Source organism: Maniola hyperantus, chromosome 27 (genome assembly GCF_902806685.2).
Source record: "Maniola hyperantus chromosome 27, iAphHyp1.2, whole genome shotgun sequence".
Taxonomy (NCBI): Eukaryota; Metazoa; Arthropoda; class Insecta; order Lepidoptera; family Nymphalidae; genus Maniola; species Maniola hyperantus.
In genome coordinates, this window is record NC_048562.1 from 2901832 (window position 1) to 2916455 (window position 14624).

The 14624-nt window shown below is 37.1% G+C and overlaps 2 protein-coding genes across 2 annotated transcripts; one reads left to right on the top strand and one right to left on the bottom strand.

Annotated features, from left to right (window-relative positions):
* Window positions 1-497: 497 nt before the first annotated feature.
* LOC117994772 (uncharacterized protein PF3D7_1120000-like) lies at window positions 498-4998 on the bottom strand. The gene is made up of 7 exons (XM_069507979.1): window positions 4855-4998; window positions 4462-4654; window positions 3099-3207; window positions 2038-2564; window positions 1623-1742; window positions 1256-1354; window positions 498-725 (listed from the first exon to the last, which is right to left on the bottom strand). Exons 1-7 carry the CDS (start codon window positions 4866-4868, stop codon window positions 594-596), a joined length of 1194 nt encoding a protein of 397 aa, XP_069364080.1. The 5' UTR covers window positions 4869-4998; the 3' UTR covers window positions 498-593.
* A 1201-nt stretch (window positions 4999-6199) lies between these two features.
* On the top strand, window positions 6200-14201 carry LOC117994588 (spermine oxidase-like). Its single transcript, XM_034982521.2, has 8 exons — window positions 6200-6324; window positions 7571-7753; window positions 7984-8193; window positions 9188-9404; window positions 10171-10349; window positions 10905-11169; window positions 12369-12472; window positions 13912-14201. The coding sequence occupies exons 1-8, from the start codon at window positions 6254-6256 to the stop codon at window positions 14147-14149; spliced, it is 1467 nt and encodes a 488-aa protein (XP_034838412.1). The 5' UTR covers window positions 6200-6253; the 3' UTR covers window positions 14150-14201.
* Window positions 14202-14624: the final 423 nt, after the last annotated feature.

Consider the following 14624-nt stretch of genomic DNA (forward strand, 5'->3'; position numbering starts at 1 on the left):
TTGTATCTGAATAAATAAAAAAAAAAACGATCCAAACGACATATCGCCATATTCAACATTTATGCAATGCATGTATGACACATGTCGTCTGAATCGTCCTCTAAAGAAGCCCCTATCTTGACTTCGAATTCCGGTGTAAACCTCAAACCCTACCCTCTCTTTATAGAGTACGTTAAAACGCGCGTGGAAGGAAGCTTATATGAAAACTAGATTATGCCCGCGACTTCGTCCGCGTGGATTTAGGTTTTTAAAAATTCCGTAGGATCTTTAACGGGATAAAAAGTAGCCTATGTCCTTCCCCGGGATGTAAGCTAACTCTGTATTAAATTTCATCAAAATCGGTTGAACTGTTGGGCCGTGAAAAGCTAGCAGACAGACAGACACACTTTCGCATTAATAATATTAGTATGGATATCCACGGACAATGTAGGGCGACAATGTTGTGTAGACTGTAGACCATGTAGTTGGATATGTCAATAAATCAAAGACAATAAATTTTAATATTATTTATATTTAAATAATAAAGTTAAAACTGTATAAATTATACAGTATAATAATCGTGACTATAACATTCTTATTTAAACAATACAGTTTCACACGCTCGCTTCGAGCTTCGCCTTGGCCTGCTTCGCCTTCATCCGCCGCTGGCTCCGCTTCTTGTTCAGAGGTATGCTGCCGGCCAGTTGGCCGGACTTCTGCAACGCCACGAGTTTCGCCGCTTTGCCCTTTAATAAGAGATCAAACTTAAATAAAAAAAAGTGGGTAGTTGAAGTAAATTTTATTTTAATTTTAAATACAGAATCATCTAGCGGAAATTTAACTATCCAAGTGCAGCGCCATCTAGCGAAAATTAATAACTCATATGCTGCGCCGTCTAGCGGAAGTTAATTTTTTTTTTATTGAAAAGGTTCGCTAGCGATTTTTACAAAAATGATCTTAAATTACATAAAGTTAAATTACATGACGTTGTATGTAAAATCATTTGAAAGCAAACACTACATGCACATTCACACACTTTACATGGAACAATTATTAATCAATTATTAATGACTCAAGGGCAGCGCCATCTAGCGGAAATTAATGATTCAAAGGCAGCGCCGTCTAGCGGAAATTAATAGGTCAAATGCAGAGCTATCTAGCGGAAATTTATGACTAATGCAGCGCCCTCTAGAGGACGGACGGACATGGCGAAACTATAAGGGTTCCTTGTTTACAACGGAACCCTAAAAACGGCTTATTACAATGCCATATTTACCTTTGCCTCAGTTTTGCTAACTTTGCTGTTCTTCAGTGTGGTGTAGAGTACGTTAATCCTTCTGTTTTCCAGCATCGTGTGGTGTTTGGATAGCACCAACTAAAAACAATTTAAAAATCAGGTCAAGTGCGAGTCGGATTCGAACACGAAGGGTTCCGTATCATCGTACAAGAAATAATAATTTTTAATTTAATGGGTTTGACAGACACGACAGACTATGAAGTGATCCAGTACACTCATCATTGACAATGAAGTGATTAGTACTCGGCTTCGCCTCGTGTGATAAACCGTCTTTCGTGTTTTAATGCCCCTCTTTATACAACAGTTGCATAAATAACTATTAGAAAATATTACTAAAAATAAATACCTCATAACATAGTTCATTCTTCAGTTCCACATAAGCAATGCTGCTCTTCTTATTTGGCTCCTGTTTAGGGATCCTCACATCTACAATGTATTCCTTGAAATCCTTAAAATGTTGTGTTATCTGCAAAGTAATGACAATAACACCCTTATTATAAACTAGCTGATGCACGCGACTTCGTTCGCGTGGAATTAGGTTTTTAAAAATCCGGTGGGAACTCTTTGATTTTCCGGGATAAAAAGTAGCCTATGTCACTCTCCAGGTGTATACCCATACTATACCCATGCAAAAATCACGTCAATCCGTTACTCCGTTGCGACATGATTGAAGGACAAACCAACAGACCTCAGAAATGGAGTAAATGCTGCAGAAAAGATTAGAGCAAAATAAAGAAAAAAGAATAAATGATCTCACTCACTCTCTCTTTGTCAATATCTAAAGGTAAATTTCCAAGAAACACAACATATCTTTTGGGACCTTTTGTTTTATCTTGTTTCTTATCTTTTACAATCTTTATATCTTTTTTATCATCTTCTTCTTCTTCCTCTTTGATATCTTTAATATCTTTCATTTCATCATCTGTTACTTCATCTTCCACTTCCATTTCACTCTTAGCTTCTGTTTCACTTACTACTTCTGTTTCACTTTTTACTTCCGTTTCATTTTTCACTTCCGTTTCATTTTTCACTTCCTTTTCACTTTTGTCTCCTTTGTCTTTCTTTTTCTTATTCTTTCCCTTTTTATTTTTCTTCAGTTTTTCATCAGTGGATTGTGTTTCGACTGTAGTTTTGAGCATGTTGTAGAGGATTCGTATTTTTCGTAACTCTGCATCTGTTAGAGCGGTAGTATCTTTGACGATGGCTTGTACGCGGTTGTGGATGACATCTGGTAATAGCTGATCTGAAGTACCTTTGAGGCTGTCTCTTAGAGTCTGCCGGATTCTGCCTGAAATTTTTATCTTAAATGTCATCATCGTCACAATGATCAACCCATTGCCGGCTTACTACCGAGCACAGGTCTCCTCCCAGAATGAGAAGAGTTTGGCTATAGTTCACCATGCTGGCCAAATGAGGATTTTCAGACTTACACCTTGGAGAACATTATGGAGAACTCTCAGGTATGCAGGTTTCCTCACGATGTTTTCCTTCAGTGTTAAAGCAAGTGATATTTAATTGATTAAAACGCACTAACTCTGAAAAGTTAGAGGTTGAGCCTGAGATTGAACCCCCGACCATTGGACTGGACCATCACTTAATTTTTCACCTTCACCTTTTCAATGATCTCTACATAAAATAAAGTAAAGCAGTATCTGTCTAAAATATACCATGTACATAATATGGTAATCTCAAAAGTACTGAACATATTTTATTCAAGCTTATACCATTAAATAAAAGCGGATTTATCTCTCGGAAAAATTAAGTACTAAAATTCCCATGCACAGGCATAATAGAGCTGGCAATAGATTAATTATTTATTTACCTTTCTGATTATTGGTCATGTTAACGCTGAGGAACTTCTGGATTAGTCCCTTATCATTAAATATAGGAAATCTTTCAGCAAACTGCTCCGGTGACACACTGGGTGTAACCTAGAATGACAAAAAAGGGTGAGGGAAAATCTATAGAGCGACGATACGAGCAAGTATCTGACTTTGCTCAGACTTGAGATTGAGTTAAAACGAGACAGATTTATGTGAGTGATATACATCTAAACTCTGTCTCAAGCCTAAGCAAAGTCAGAGTGCGCTCTATATAGATCTCGCCCTTAGTGTAAGTGTAAATTAAAAATTTATAACACCCCCCCACATGAAATACATTTATAGATCCTCAATAGCTCAACAGTTAAAGGAGCAGACTAAAAACCGAAAACCGAAAGGTCGCCGGATCAAACCCCACCCATTGCACTATTGTCATACCTACCTACTCCTAGCACAAGCTTTACGCTTAATTGGATGGGAGAGGGCAAAGGGAATATTAGTCAGCAACTTGGCTAATATTCTTAAAAAAAAAACCTGGCAGAAAATATTGCATCAACATTTAGAAAGAGATAGCGGTTTCGTAGAGCATTGTCTGTCATTGAGATTGACATAATGTCAGATAGGTATGAGTGACAAAGACAATACTCTACGAAGCCAAACTTCTTTCTAAAGGTTGATGTACTATATTTTTTGCAGGTTTTTGTGAAACTGATTTCAATTTGTTAGAAATGACTGAATAGACTACTTCTTACCAAAATTTATTTATTTATTTTGTATTCAAGTTAACTCTTGACTGCAATCTCACCTGGTGGTAAGTGATGATACAGTCTTAGCGGACTAACCTGGAAGGAGTACGACAGTTTTTGTTTTACTAAACCCATACTACCCCTTTGGTACATGGCATCGTACCGGAACACTAAATCGCTTGGAGGTACGGCTTTGCTGGTAGGGTGGTAACTAGCCACAGCTCTAGCTTCCAACCAGACTAGACCAGAGAAAATTTAGAAATTATGAAATTCCAAATTTCTTTCACTCAAAATGGAACCCGGGACCTCCCATGATAAACCACTCAATAAATAATAGTACAACATCCAGTGGTGTTGTTGATAAGACATAACATATTATCTTTGACAAAATAAAATGACTAGCTGATGCCCGCGACTTAGTACGCGTGGATTTATGTTTTTAAAAATCCTGTGGGAACTCTTTGATTTCCCGCGACAAAAAGTAGCCTCTCCAGCCTTTTTAGCATGGGCTAAAAATCACGTAGATCCGTTGCCCCATTGCGACGTGATTGAAGGACAAACCAATAAACGAACAAACAAACACACTTTCGCATTTATAATATGGGTAGTGATGGTTTACCTTTTTATCTTCACTAGGAGCTTTGATTTCATTTTCGACTTTAGTTTCAACTTTGGAAACATCCAAAGTCAGTTTGTCATCTGATGTAACTGAAGGTTCGACTTTAGTGATTTTATTTTTGGACTTATTTCTGTTGAGTTTAGGTTTGCGTTTGCGTTTCTTTGCAATCGCTGCCTTCACCGGATTGGCCACGCTGAAATTATAATTTTATTTAACTTAATTATTCGATACTTCTTGTTCTTACTTACTGGTGCTCGTAAAATGGATATTATACTATAATATGTGTATAGTATTATTATTGATATGGTTAAGTTTTTGGTACAGGTAGGTATATATTTTTAGCATTCTTTGTTTCAAAACAATAATATAATGATTTCTTGGTCGTTTTCTTACCTTACTTTCGCCATGTGAAATTTTTAGGTTATGAGACGAGGTATTTTAATTTATGGAGTTTGTTGTTTAAATCACTAAAAAGAAGAATTCATTATTTACTAAACGGTAATAAAAGGTTTTCTAATAGTTAAATTCAACAAAATAAATAAATAGGTATAATCACGAATTTGTTCGCAGTTTGGTTTTGAATTGACAAAAAGATTGACATTGAATATTGATTGACATCACAACGAATGTCATTGTCAATTTCAAATATTAAGAGTTAAGACGATAGACATTGACATTTGATACAATTTTTTTAGTGGTTTTACGGCTCTGGGTTCTAGCCATTTTGAGCCTTATTTGATACAAATGTCTGGTTTTAACAAAGGGTTGCATGAATAGTCTAAAGAGGTGCCGAGACAGTCAAGCCGAATGACCTCAAGTCATCGTCAAGTACGTAGATTTTTGAAACTAAGCGTAAGCTTGTGCTAAGAGTAGGTAGGTACGATACGACAATAATGCAACGGGTGGGTTTTTTGAACCGCCGACCTTAGGAGTTCAGTCCACATTTTTAAACGTTGAGCTATTGAGGTTTTACAGTTTACTCACATTTTGCACTGTATCTTTTTCAGTCCGCAAAATATTGTTTTTTTTTTTAAAGAATTTTAAGATTTTTTTATGTAGGTACCTACCTACCCAGTGACATTCGTGGTATCATGACGAATCTAATGACGTAGGTATCATTTATTCGGTTCAGCCATTGAGTAGTTTCAAGCGAACATACGGGTCAAACACATAACACTCCTTTTGGGCTTCGCCGCAGTTGGGTAATCTTTTTTTTTTTTTTTTAATGAGGATGTAACAACAAATTCACAGTTTTCGGATTTTTCCCCTTACGTGTGCTATAAGACCTACCTACCTGCCAAATTTCATGATTCTAGGTCAACGGGAAGTACCTTATAGGTTTCTTGACAGACACGAAAGACACGACAGACAGACAGACAACAAAGTGATCCTATAAGAGGCTCCTTTTTTCCTTTTGAGGTACGGAACTCTAAAAATCAGACTTTAAGAAAAGTAGGTAATTTTTTTACGTACCTGCCTTAAGCAGCTGCTAATAGCTATAAATTGGCCCAAGCTAGCAGATAAGTGTACGTTAAAAGTACCTATATACTGACATTACTCTATCCCACGCATTTTGTTACTGAAAAAATATGTAAGGTCTGGCGGTCTTGGGATCTTGGGATCTATTCAGTAGTGCCATACATTAACAAGGCATGTAATGTGTAGCGTAATTTAACCGCACGTGTGCGCCCAGCCTCATACTTATTAACTTCCTATATAATATAGGAGCGGATCCGTATAGTTATGAAAATCATTACGGTTGTGATCATAGAACAAAGTAATATTGGCGATCATGAGAAAACATTTTTTTAAATTGATTTTTCTTGTTTCTGTTTTTGTTTTTGGATATGCTGTTTGTTACGTGTAAGTTAATTAATTAAACAATATGCAGTGTTCATTTCCACCAATCTTCTATAGTAAGCTAACATAATATTATCACACTGGATTAAAAAAAAATCACTAATAAATTAAGGACTATAACTTATTAGGGCCTCATAAGAAAGCTCAGAGTCACTCAGCGGGCGATGGAGAGAGAGGGCGATGTTGCCATTCTCTGGCTATGAGCTTTCTTATGTTCCAGATTATCTTGAGCATTTTCCTGTAGTCCATATTTCAAAAGCTTGTACGTGGTCAGTTGCTTTCTCTTTGAGCGCCCAAGTTTCTCAACCATACAAGAGGGTGGACCAGACATAGCCGTATACAATATACATGTTACCCTGTCTAAAGACACATGACTCAAAACAGTAATGGTTCCACTTCATTCAAATATTTAGGTTGGTAGGTACAGTTATATAAGTATCAATCAATTGATACGACTGATCTAATAATTACCTCAGTCCTCATTGCGATAATAATAACTAATAAGTTCATAGATGATTGATAACGACTAACGTTGCTCTATTCAGATTAAAAGGTCAAAATAACATTGATTGTCTATTTGGTATATTTTATAACGATTTATTTTCGTCTAGTAATACTTACGTAGTTAATTGGTACTTATGTAAAACAATCTTTGTTTACCTATAGATAGCTCCACCCTACCTACTTCTTAAAAATTAAAATTCAATCGAATAGGGTCTTGGATTGTAGTAATAAAATGAAGTGGTTTTTGCCGTTTTTGTATAGCGGTAGTTGATGGGACTAGAAGAATAATTTAATAAATCGTGAGTTTTATTTGTTTTTACCATCAACGTCACGCTGTACGGAAGGTGAATAATGACGTCACAATCCGTGAACGACAATTATTTTCAATAAAACAAGGTTAGGCGGTATCTTTAAAACAAGGTTTAAAAAAATTTTTTTTAGATATTTCGTCCAATTTTAGGAGGCCACATCATCACTTTCCATCAAGTGTGTACCTATCAGTGCCCTTATTATAAATGCGAAAGTGTATTTGTTTGTTGGTCTGTCCTTCAATCACGTCGCAACGGTGCAATGGGTTGACGTGATTTTTTGCGTGGTTATAAATAAAGACCTGAGTGAGATAGGCTACTTTTTATCCCGGAAAATCAAAGAGTTCCCACGGGATATTTAAAAAACCTAATTCCACGCGGACGAAGTCACGGGCATCAGCTAGTAATAAATAAAAAAAAATCTTTCGTGTTAATAGATCCAAAACAGGTCAGTCATACGACACTATAATTGTTGGGCTTGGATCTGCTGGTACCACCGCCGCCTCCACCTTGGCCAAAGCTGGTAAGACGGTTCTTGCGTTGGAAGCCCAGGACAGAATCGGTGGAAGGGTGTGGACCGTGCCTTTTGGTGATGGCATTGTAGAGCTTGGAGCAGAATGGTAAGATAGACGCTGATTCTGTTGTTTTTCACTAAACTAAATTTAGAGTATCTGCATCCTCTTCTTTTTTATATTGCTAAAAAAGGACGGAACATGAATTAATTTTACATTTAAAGACTCTAAATTTCCCGGGATCGAACCCCCGACCTCTGATTAGAAGGCGGACGTCATAACCACTAGGCTATCACAGACTTGAACCATTACTAAACAATAAGCATCCTCTTTATCAGGATCCACGGCACAGAACACAGTCGGGTGTACGAAACGGCCGTAAAAAACAATATATCTGTGTTTCCCCAAGACACGTCTTTTAAAGTATACAACTCTGATGGCACTGAGGGTAGCAAGGAATTAATTGAAGAACTTTTGACGTATTTACTTGAGGCGTCAGATCACCCACCCGAAAAACTGGAGCAGCTTGGAAAATTCTTGACCAAGAAGTAAGTTTATTTTATTTTGTGTTCGATTCTTATAGTTATTTATGCAACTGTTGTATAAAGAGGGGCATTAAAACACGAAAGTTCGCCTCGTGTGATAATAGTATGACTTGAGTGTTTTAATACCTAATTATCAACAGTTGCATACAAGACTTTATCTACACCCATAATATTATGAATCCTCTATAAAAGATTCTGAAACAGTTCGCTTATTGCCAACATTAAAACACCCAATATCTTAATAACCATTAAAGCATCCAAACGAGTGTTATAATGTTGTACCTACTGAATTTTATCATAACACTCCTGTGAAAAAGAGACAGCGCTATACTGCTGGCATACATCTATCTCGTTATGCCAGCAGTATAGCGCTGTCTTTTTTGCACGGCTTATCCATTCAACCGTTTTTTGGAAAATTCCGTACAGCGATAGCTTGCATCCCGGGGAAGGACATAGGCTACTTTTTATCCCGGAAAATCAAAGAGTTACCACGGGATTTCTAGAAACCTAAATCCACGCGGACGAAGTCGCGGGCATCATCTAGTTCTGAATAAATTATATTCAATAATAATAATAATAAATAAATAAATAATTTATTTAGGAAGAATATGTACATTTTACAATAAGTTTAGGTGTAATCATAAACTTTAAATCATAAGTTTTTCCGTAGGTACACCAATGCCGTCGACAGTAGATAGGTACACGTAGCACATTAATTTAATGGTATAATACTTAAAGCTAAATAACAATACTTACTTATATAAACTAAAACTAACGACATTGAACTAAATGTAGGTTATTTTAAACTAAATATACTTAGTAGGTAAAAACACAATCATTAAATTTATAGATAAACGTAGGCAGGTAAGAAAAAGTTCGTTATTTATATCACAGCGGAATAGTAACACAATATGACGAGCGTAAGACGCTCACTCACACTACGGTAGGAGTAATTAATAGTGTTCTGAACTGAACAACTAAAATATCTTAATTCCAGATTGATGGAATACCTAAAAGAGAAGCACCCAGAAGTCCTCATCGACCAGGATTTCCTCAGCGAGTTTCTTGATTTAACGAACTTCATTGTCAATAGTTACCAGGCTTCCAACGACTGGAACGATGTCACTGCCCAATCCGATTACGAGCAGCTTGAAGGAAACCAGAATATGAGCTGGCATCGATATGGTTTCAAGACCTTTTTAGAGCTGTTATTGGTAAGCTTAGACCAAGCTTAGACTCTTGTGCACAACCAACCCCCCCAATTGTGTAAGAATAACGATTTCATCGTTATCGTTATCGTCAACAAATTCTGCCCTTTGATTAGCTGTGAGAAAATGTAAACAGCGAATCAACCAATCAAAGGGCAGAAATTTGTTGACGATTACGATAACGATAACGTTTTTTTACACAATCAGGGGGCAGGATTGACAAAAAACACAAACCATTCTGATTAAAACATGTTTTAAACTGTTTTTTAAAATAAAAAACAAGTTTACAATTATGTACTTGTTTTAAATAAAAAAAAATATAACAAGTACTTATTAGGTATTTTAAACATGTTTTATAGGTTGACCTTTTTTAAACAAAATAATGTTTGAAACAAGATCAACCCTGATCACAACACACGTTCTATCTATAGTTCTATGATTATTTTGTTATTTAAGTTACTTGATATTTCATTCGTTAATTATTGCTAACTAGATAATGCTCGCGACTTCGTTCGCGTAGATTTAGGTTTATAAAATCCCGTGGGAATTCTTTGATTTTCCGGGATGAAAAGTCTAATGCCTAAAGTCTAAAGCATAGGTAGGTCTGTCCTTCCCCGGGATGCAAGCTATCTCTGTACAAAATTTCGTCAAAATCGGTTGAACGGACGGGCCGTGAAAAGCTAGCAGACAGACAGACAGACACACTTTCGCATATATAATATTAGTATGGATTGCTGAAATGTATTAATTTATTATATTTATTCTTGACCAGAACACATACAATAATGGAACAGGCTGGCCTACATTAGAAATTAAGCTAAATAAGGAAGTAACTTTAATAAATTGGCCGAAAAATTCTACCGGCAAAGTGGGAGTAGTGTGCAAAGATGGTTCCGTATACACAGCTGATAATGTTATTGTGACAGTGTCATTGGGAGTGCTAAAAGAAAGGTAAGTTTTGGGCGGTAAAAACAAGTTTAGGTCGCATCATCTGGCAAGTGCCAGCAACTCTGATTGCAGCCACTGTGAATTTAAAAAAAGTGACGCAGTGTATTGTACAAATCGTATTGACCTGCGCTTATATCCCGGTGCCTATTATAAGCAGAATCTTATTAATAGCTTACATCCCGGGGAAGGTTACAGGCTACTTTTTATCCCGGAAAATCAAAGAGTTCCCACGGGAATCTTAAAGGCCCACCCATCTAACCGATTTATATTAAGTTTGGTACAGAGGTGGCATCCCGGAACTTGACATAGGCAACTTTGTATCCCGGAAAATCAAAGAGTTCCCACGGGTTTTTTTTTAACATAACAAAACCTAAATCCACGCGGGTGAAGTCAATTTCAATTTCAATTTATTGCAATTCCATAAACTGTGTAGGTACAAGGTAGGATTATGAATAGTGGATGATACCCAGTTTGGGTGTCGCAATTTGGTCTGAACAGTAGACCTTAGTTGGGACCTTAATAGTCGTGGGCATCATCTAGGTTTATTAATATTTCCAGGTATTCAACTCTGTTCTCACCGCCGATTCCTGATAACAAAGCAACAGTTATAGACAAGCTATCAATCGGGGTTGTTGGGAAAACCATATTCTCGTTCCAGCAAGCCTGGTGGCCTGATGTCAATGGATTTATTTTCTTTTGGTCTCCCAAAGATAAGGAGGAATGCAAAGATGATCCTTGGGTAGTTCAAATTAAAGACGTGGCCAGGCCAATGGGATCTAGCAACACATTGTACGTATGGTCGAATGGGGATACGGCTAAATTGGTGAGTTTCTAAGTCTATAAGTATAAACTAAACTCAGTGGCGGATTTGCAGTCTTGGCCGCCCTAGGCCCCAGGCCATGTAGTAAATAGGTACCAGCCGTCCCTTTCTCAGCACTCATGATAATATACTACATATATAACGATTTTTTTATTGCCAACTTTTATCATAACATCAGTGATTTTTTTGTCACGATTGGCCGCTTCTAACACCTGGCCGCCCTAGGCCCGGGCCTAATGGGCCTTAGAGCAAATTCGCCACTGACTAAACTACAGTGTTGTGGAGTGTCGTAAATTATTAGTAATGCGTCATAAAATGTGCACACTAGTAGAGCAAAATCCAAGGACCGCCAGATCGTACTTATTTTCTGAGGAACAAAATGAGTGGGATAGAGTAGTGTTAGTGTGTAATATTAATGTACGCATCATCATCATCATGATCAACCCATCGCCGGTTCACTATTGATCAAGGGAGAGAGAAGTCTCAGAGAGAAGGGTTTTGGCAATGTGCGGATTAGCACACTTCTGCAGTCTGCACACACCTTTGAGAACATTATGGAGAACTTTTAGACATGCAGGTTTCCTCACTATGTTTTCCTTCACCGTTAAAGCAAGTGATATTTAATTAATTAAAACGCACATAACTCCGAAAAGTTAGAGATGCGTGCCCGGGATCGATCTCCCGACCTCCGATTAGAAGGCGGATGTCCTAACCACTAGGCTATTATAGCTTTTAATGTGCGCATATTATCTGCTTACTTGTACCGTGGCCCGTGGGCCAATTTATAAGTATCAGCTGCTAAAGGTATCTACGTTAAAACATCATTATGAACATAAAATGAAATCTTATATAGACAGAAACAAATCGCTGAAATGTATGTACGCGGCACGCGCATAACTTCCGAACGACTGCAGCAAATAGTATAATTCTTTTTTTTGTGTGGTATTGTCAGGACAAGGTTTGTCTAAAAGATTTTTTTTTTGGAAAATCCACGGGAAAACGCAGTTCCCGCGGGACGCGGACGAAGTCGCGGGCAACAGCTAGTATACTATAATACTTAAATCCACAAATCATTTGGCAAAAGGCACTGGTCTCTAAGATACGGAATTTCTTAGTTTAGAGGTCAGGAGTTTTTTAATTTTTTTTATTTCTAATTTTTAATTTAAATTATTTTCTAATTTCTAATTTAAATTTTTGTTTAGATTGAAACATTACCAGAAGATGTTGTGAAGAGCAAAATGATGGAAACTCTCAAAAAGTTTATGGGGAAAAATGTGACTGTACCAGAACCAACCGCTATGATCAGGTGAAGTAATTTTTGAGTTTATTTTGAGTTTGAGCTAAGTATAAGTTCGCGACAGGCCGATATGGCAATCGGGGTGATAACACCCCCACATCCGCACAGCGCCCGCGCCCACCCGGTGTGGGATAGTGCGGGTGTGAGGGTTACCCTCCTCAACGACTCACCTCATACCCCGATTGTCATGTCGACCCGTCGCGAGCTATCTGTTGCTTCTCAAGTTCTCAGGAATGCGTGGAGATATCAATTTCAAATTAATATAAATGAAATACTCAGGTCTCAGGTCAATAGCGGTGATAACTTAAAAAATCAAAAAAATCAAAATCAAATATTTTATTCAAAGTAAGTACATACGGAGTACACTTTTTGAATGTCATTACAAAAGTAAAATCACAAAAATAAAATAAAAATAGTATAAAATCAGTTTACAAATTTAAGGTACCTACTTAAGTAATTATTGTAAAAAAAAATAGTAATTAAATTATCAAATAGTAAGTCATAAATTTCAGTTAAAATTCAACGTTATGTAGTGATTCGTAAATCTAATCACTAAATTCGAATTAAAATTAACAAAAAGTAACAATAAATAATAAAACACTTAATGTTAATATGTAACATTACTTCAATGTATTAGAGCCTAGAGGAGTTGTCCAAGCGTCCTTATCCGATATATAATCGTCTAACTTGTAGTAGCCTTTCTTACACAGGTTTTTTTTGATGAAACGTTTAAACCTCCCTTCTGGTAAACTTTGAACTTCTGACGGAATTTTATTAAAATAGCGGACTTAGTGGTAGGACGTCCGCATCCTATTCGGGAGTTTGGGGGTACGATCCCGGCCACGCACCTCTAACTTTTCGGAGTTAGATGTGCGTTTTAAGCAATAGGGTCTTGGACTGTAGTAATAAAATAGATAATTTAAGCTACAAAATAATTACACGTACTTATCCTTCCAAAATATGGAATCCTCGGTGCGCGAGTCCGACTCGCATTTCGCCGGGTTTTTGATTTTTCGTGTTTTTTTAGGATTCCGTACCTCAAAAGGAAAAACGGAACCCTCATAGGATCACTTTGTTGTCTGTCTGTCTGTCGGTCTGTCAAGAAACCTACAGACTTCCCGTTGACTTAGAATCATGAGATTTGGCAGGTAGGTAGATACTTATAGCTGGCATTTGGAGAAATATCTGAAAACCGTGAATTTATGGTTACAACACCCAAAAAAAATTAAATTGTGGTCATAAACTAATAATAATTAGTAGGTATTTTCAATTTTCAAAGTAAGATAACTATATCAAGTGGGGTATCATATGAAAGAAAAACAGATTTTTATTTATTTTTATGCATCATATTTTTTGAATTATCGTGCGAAATGTCGAAATAATACGACTGTGGTACGGAACCCTCGTTGCGCGAGCCTGACTCGCACTTGACCAGTTTTTATTTTCAGATCGAACTGGTACACCAATCCATTCACACGGGGCAGTTACACGTATGACAACCTCCTGAAGCATGAGTATCCCAACGCACGTGCGATATTAGGGGAGCCCTTACTCGACGCAACAGGAAGTCCCAAAGTTCTGTTCGCGGGCGAGGCGACGGATTTAGTTCATTTCTCTACCGTCCACGGCGCCAGCGAGTCGGGTTTCAGAGAAGCTTCCAGATTATTGCCTATTAACAAAGTTTAAAAAATAATAAACAAAATACGACCTTTCCAATATATTTTTTATTAAGTAGGTACGTTTTAGGTATGTTTTATTTAACGAAGACCGTTTGGCTATGTTTGTGTGAGTGCACATGTTCAGTACGTAGCTGAAAATAATGAACATCAACCTTTAAAATGAGATTTCGGCTTTGTAGCGCTTATTCTTTGTCATTCATACCTATATGTGATGTTTTGCCGGTCTCAACGACAAGGCGCTCTACATATCCGCTATCTCTTTCTAAATGTTGAGGTACATATATTATTTTCTGCCACGTACTGTACACATTGTCATAGTGAGCGTGGCGCTCAGTTTTGACGGAAAATCAAAGAGTTCCCACGGGATGTGTAAAAACCTGAATTCACATGGATGAAGTCGCTAGCATCATCTAATGAAAAATGTTTCATTCATGCCAGTCCTTATGCCAAGTCAAGACTCTATCACCGATTCGGAAAGGAGA

Coding starts and splice junctions, on each gene's coding strand:
- LOC117994772 (XM_069507979.1), bottom strand. Junction 1,743..2,037: donor TAGATATTGACAAAGAGAGA/GTGAGTGAGATC, acceptor ATTACTTTGCAG/ATAACACAACATTTTAAGGA. Junction 1,355..1,622: donor AGAATGAACTATGTTATGAG/GTATTTATTTTT, acceptor AATTGTTTTTAG/TTGGTGCTATCCAAACACCA.
- LOC117994588 (XM_034982521.2), top strand. CDS start 6,254: ATGAGAAAACATTTTTTTAAATTGATTTTTCTTGTTTCTGTTTTTGTT. Junction 8,194..9,187: donor GGAAAATTCTTGACCAAGAA/GTAAGTTTATTT, acceptor TCTTAATTCCAG/ATTGATGGAATACCTAAAAG. Junction 11,170..12,368: donor ATGGGGATACGGCTAAATTG/GTGAGTTTCTAA, acceptor ATTTTTGTTTAG/ATTGAAACATTACCAGAAGA.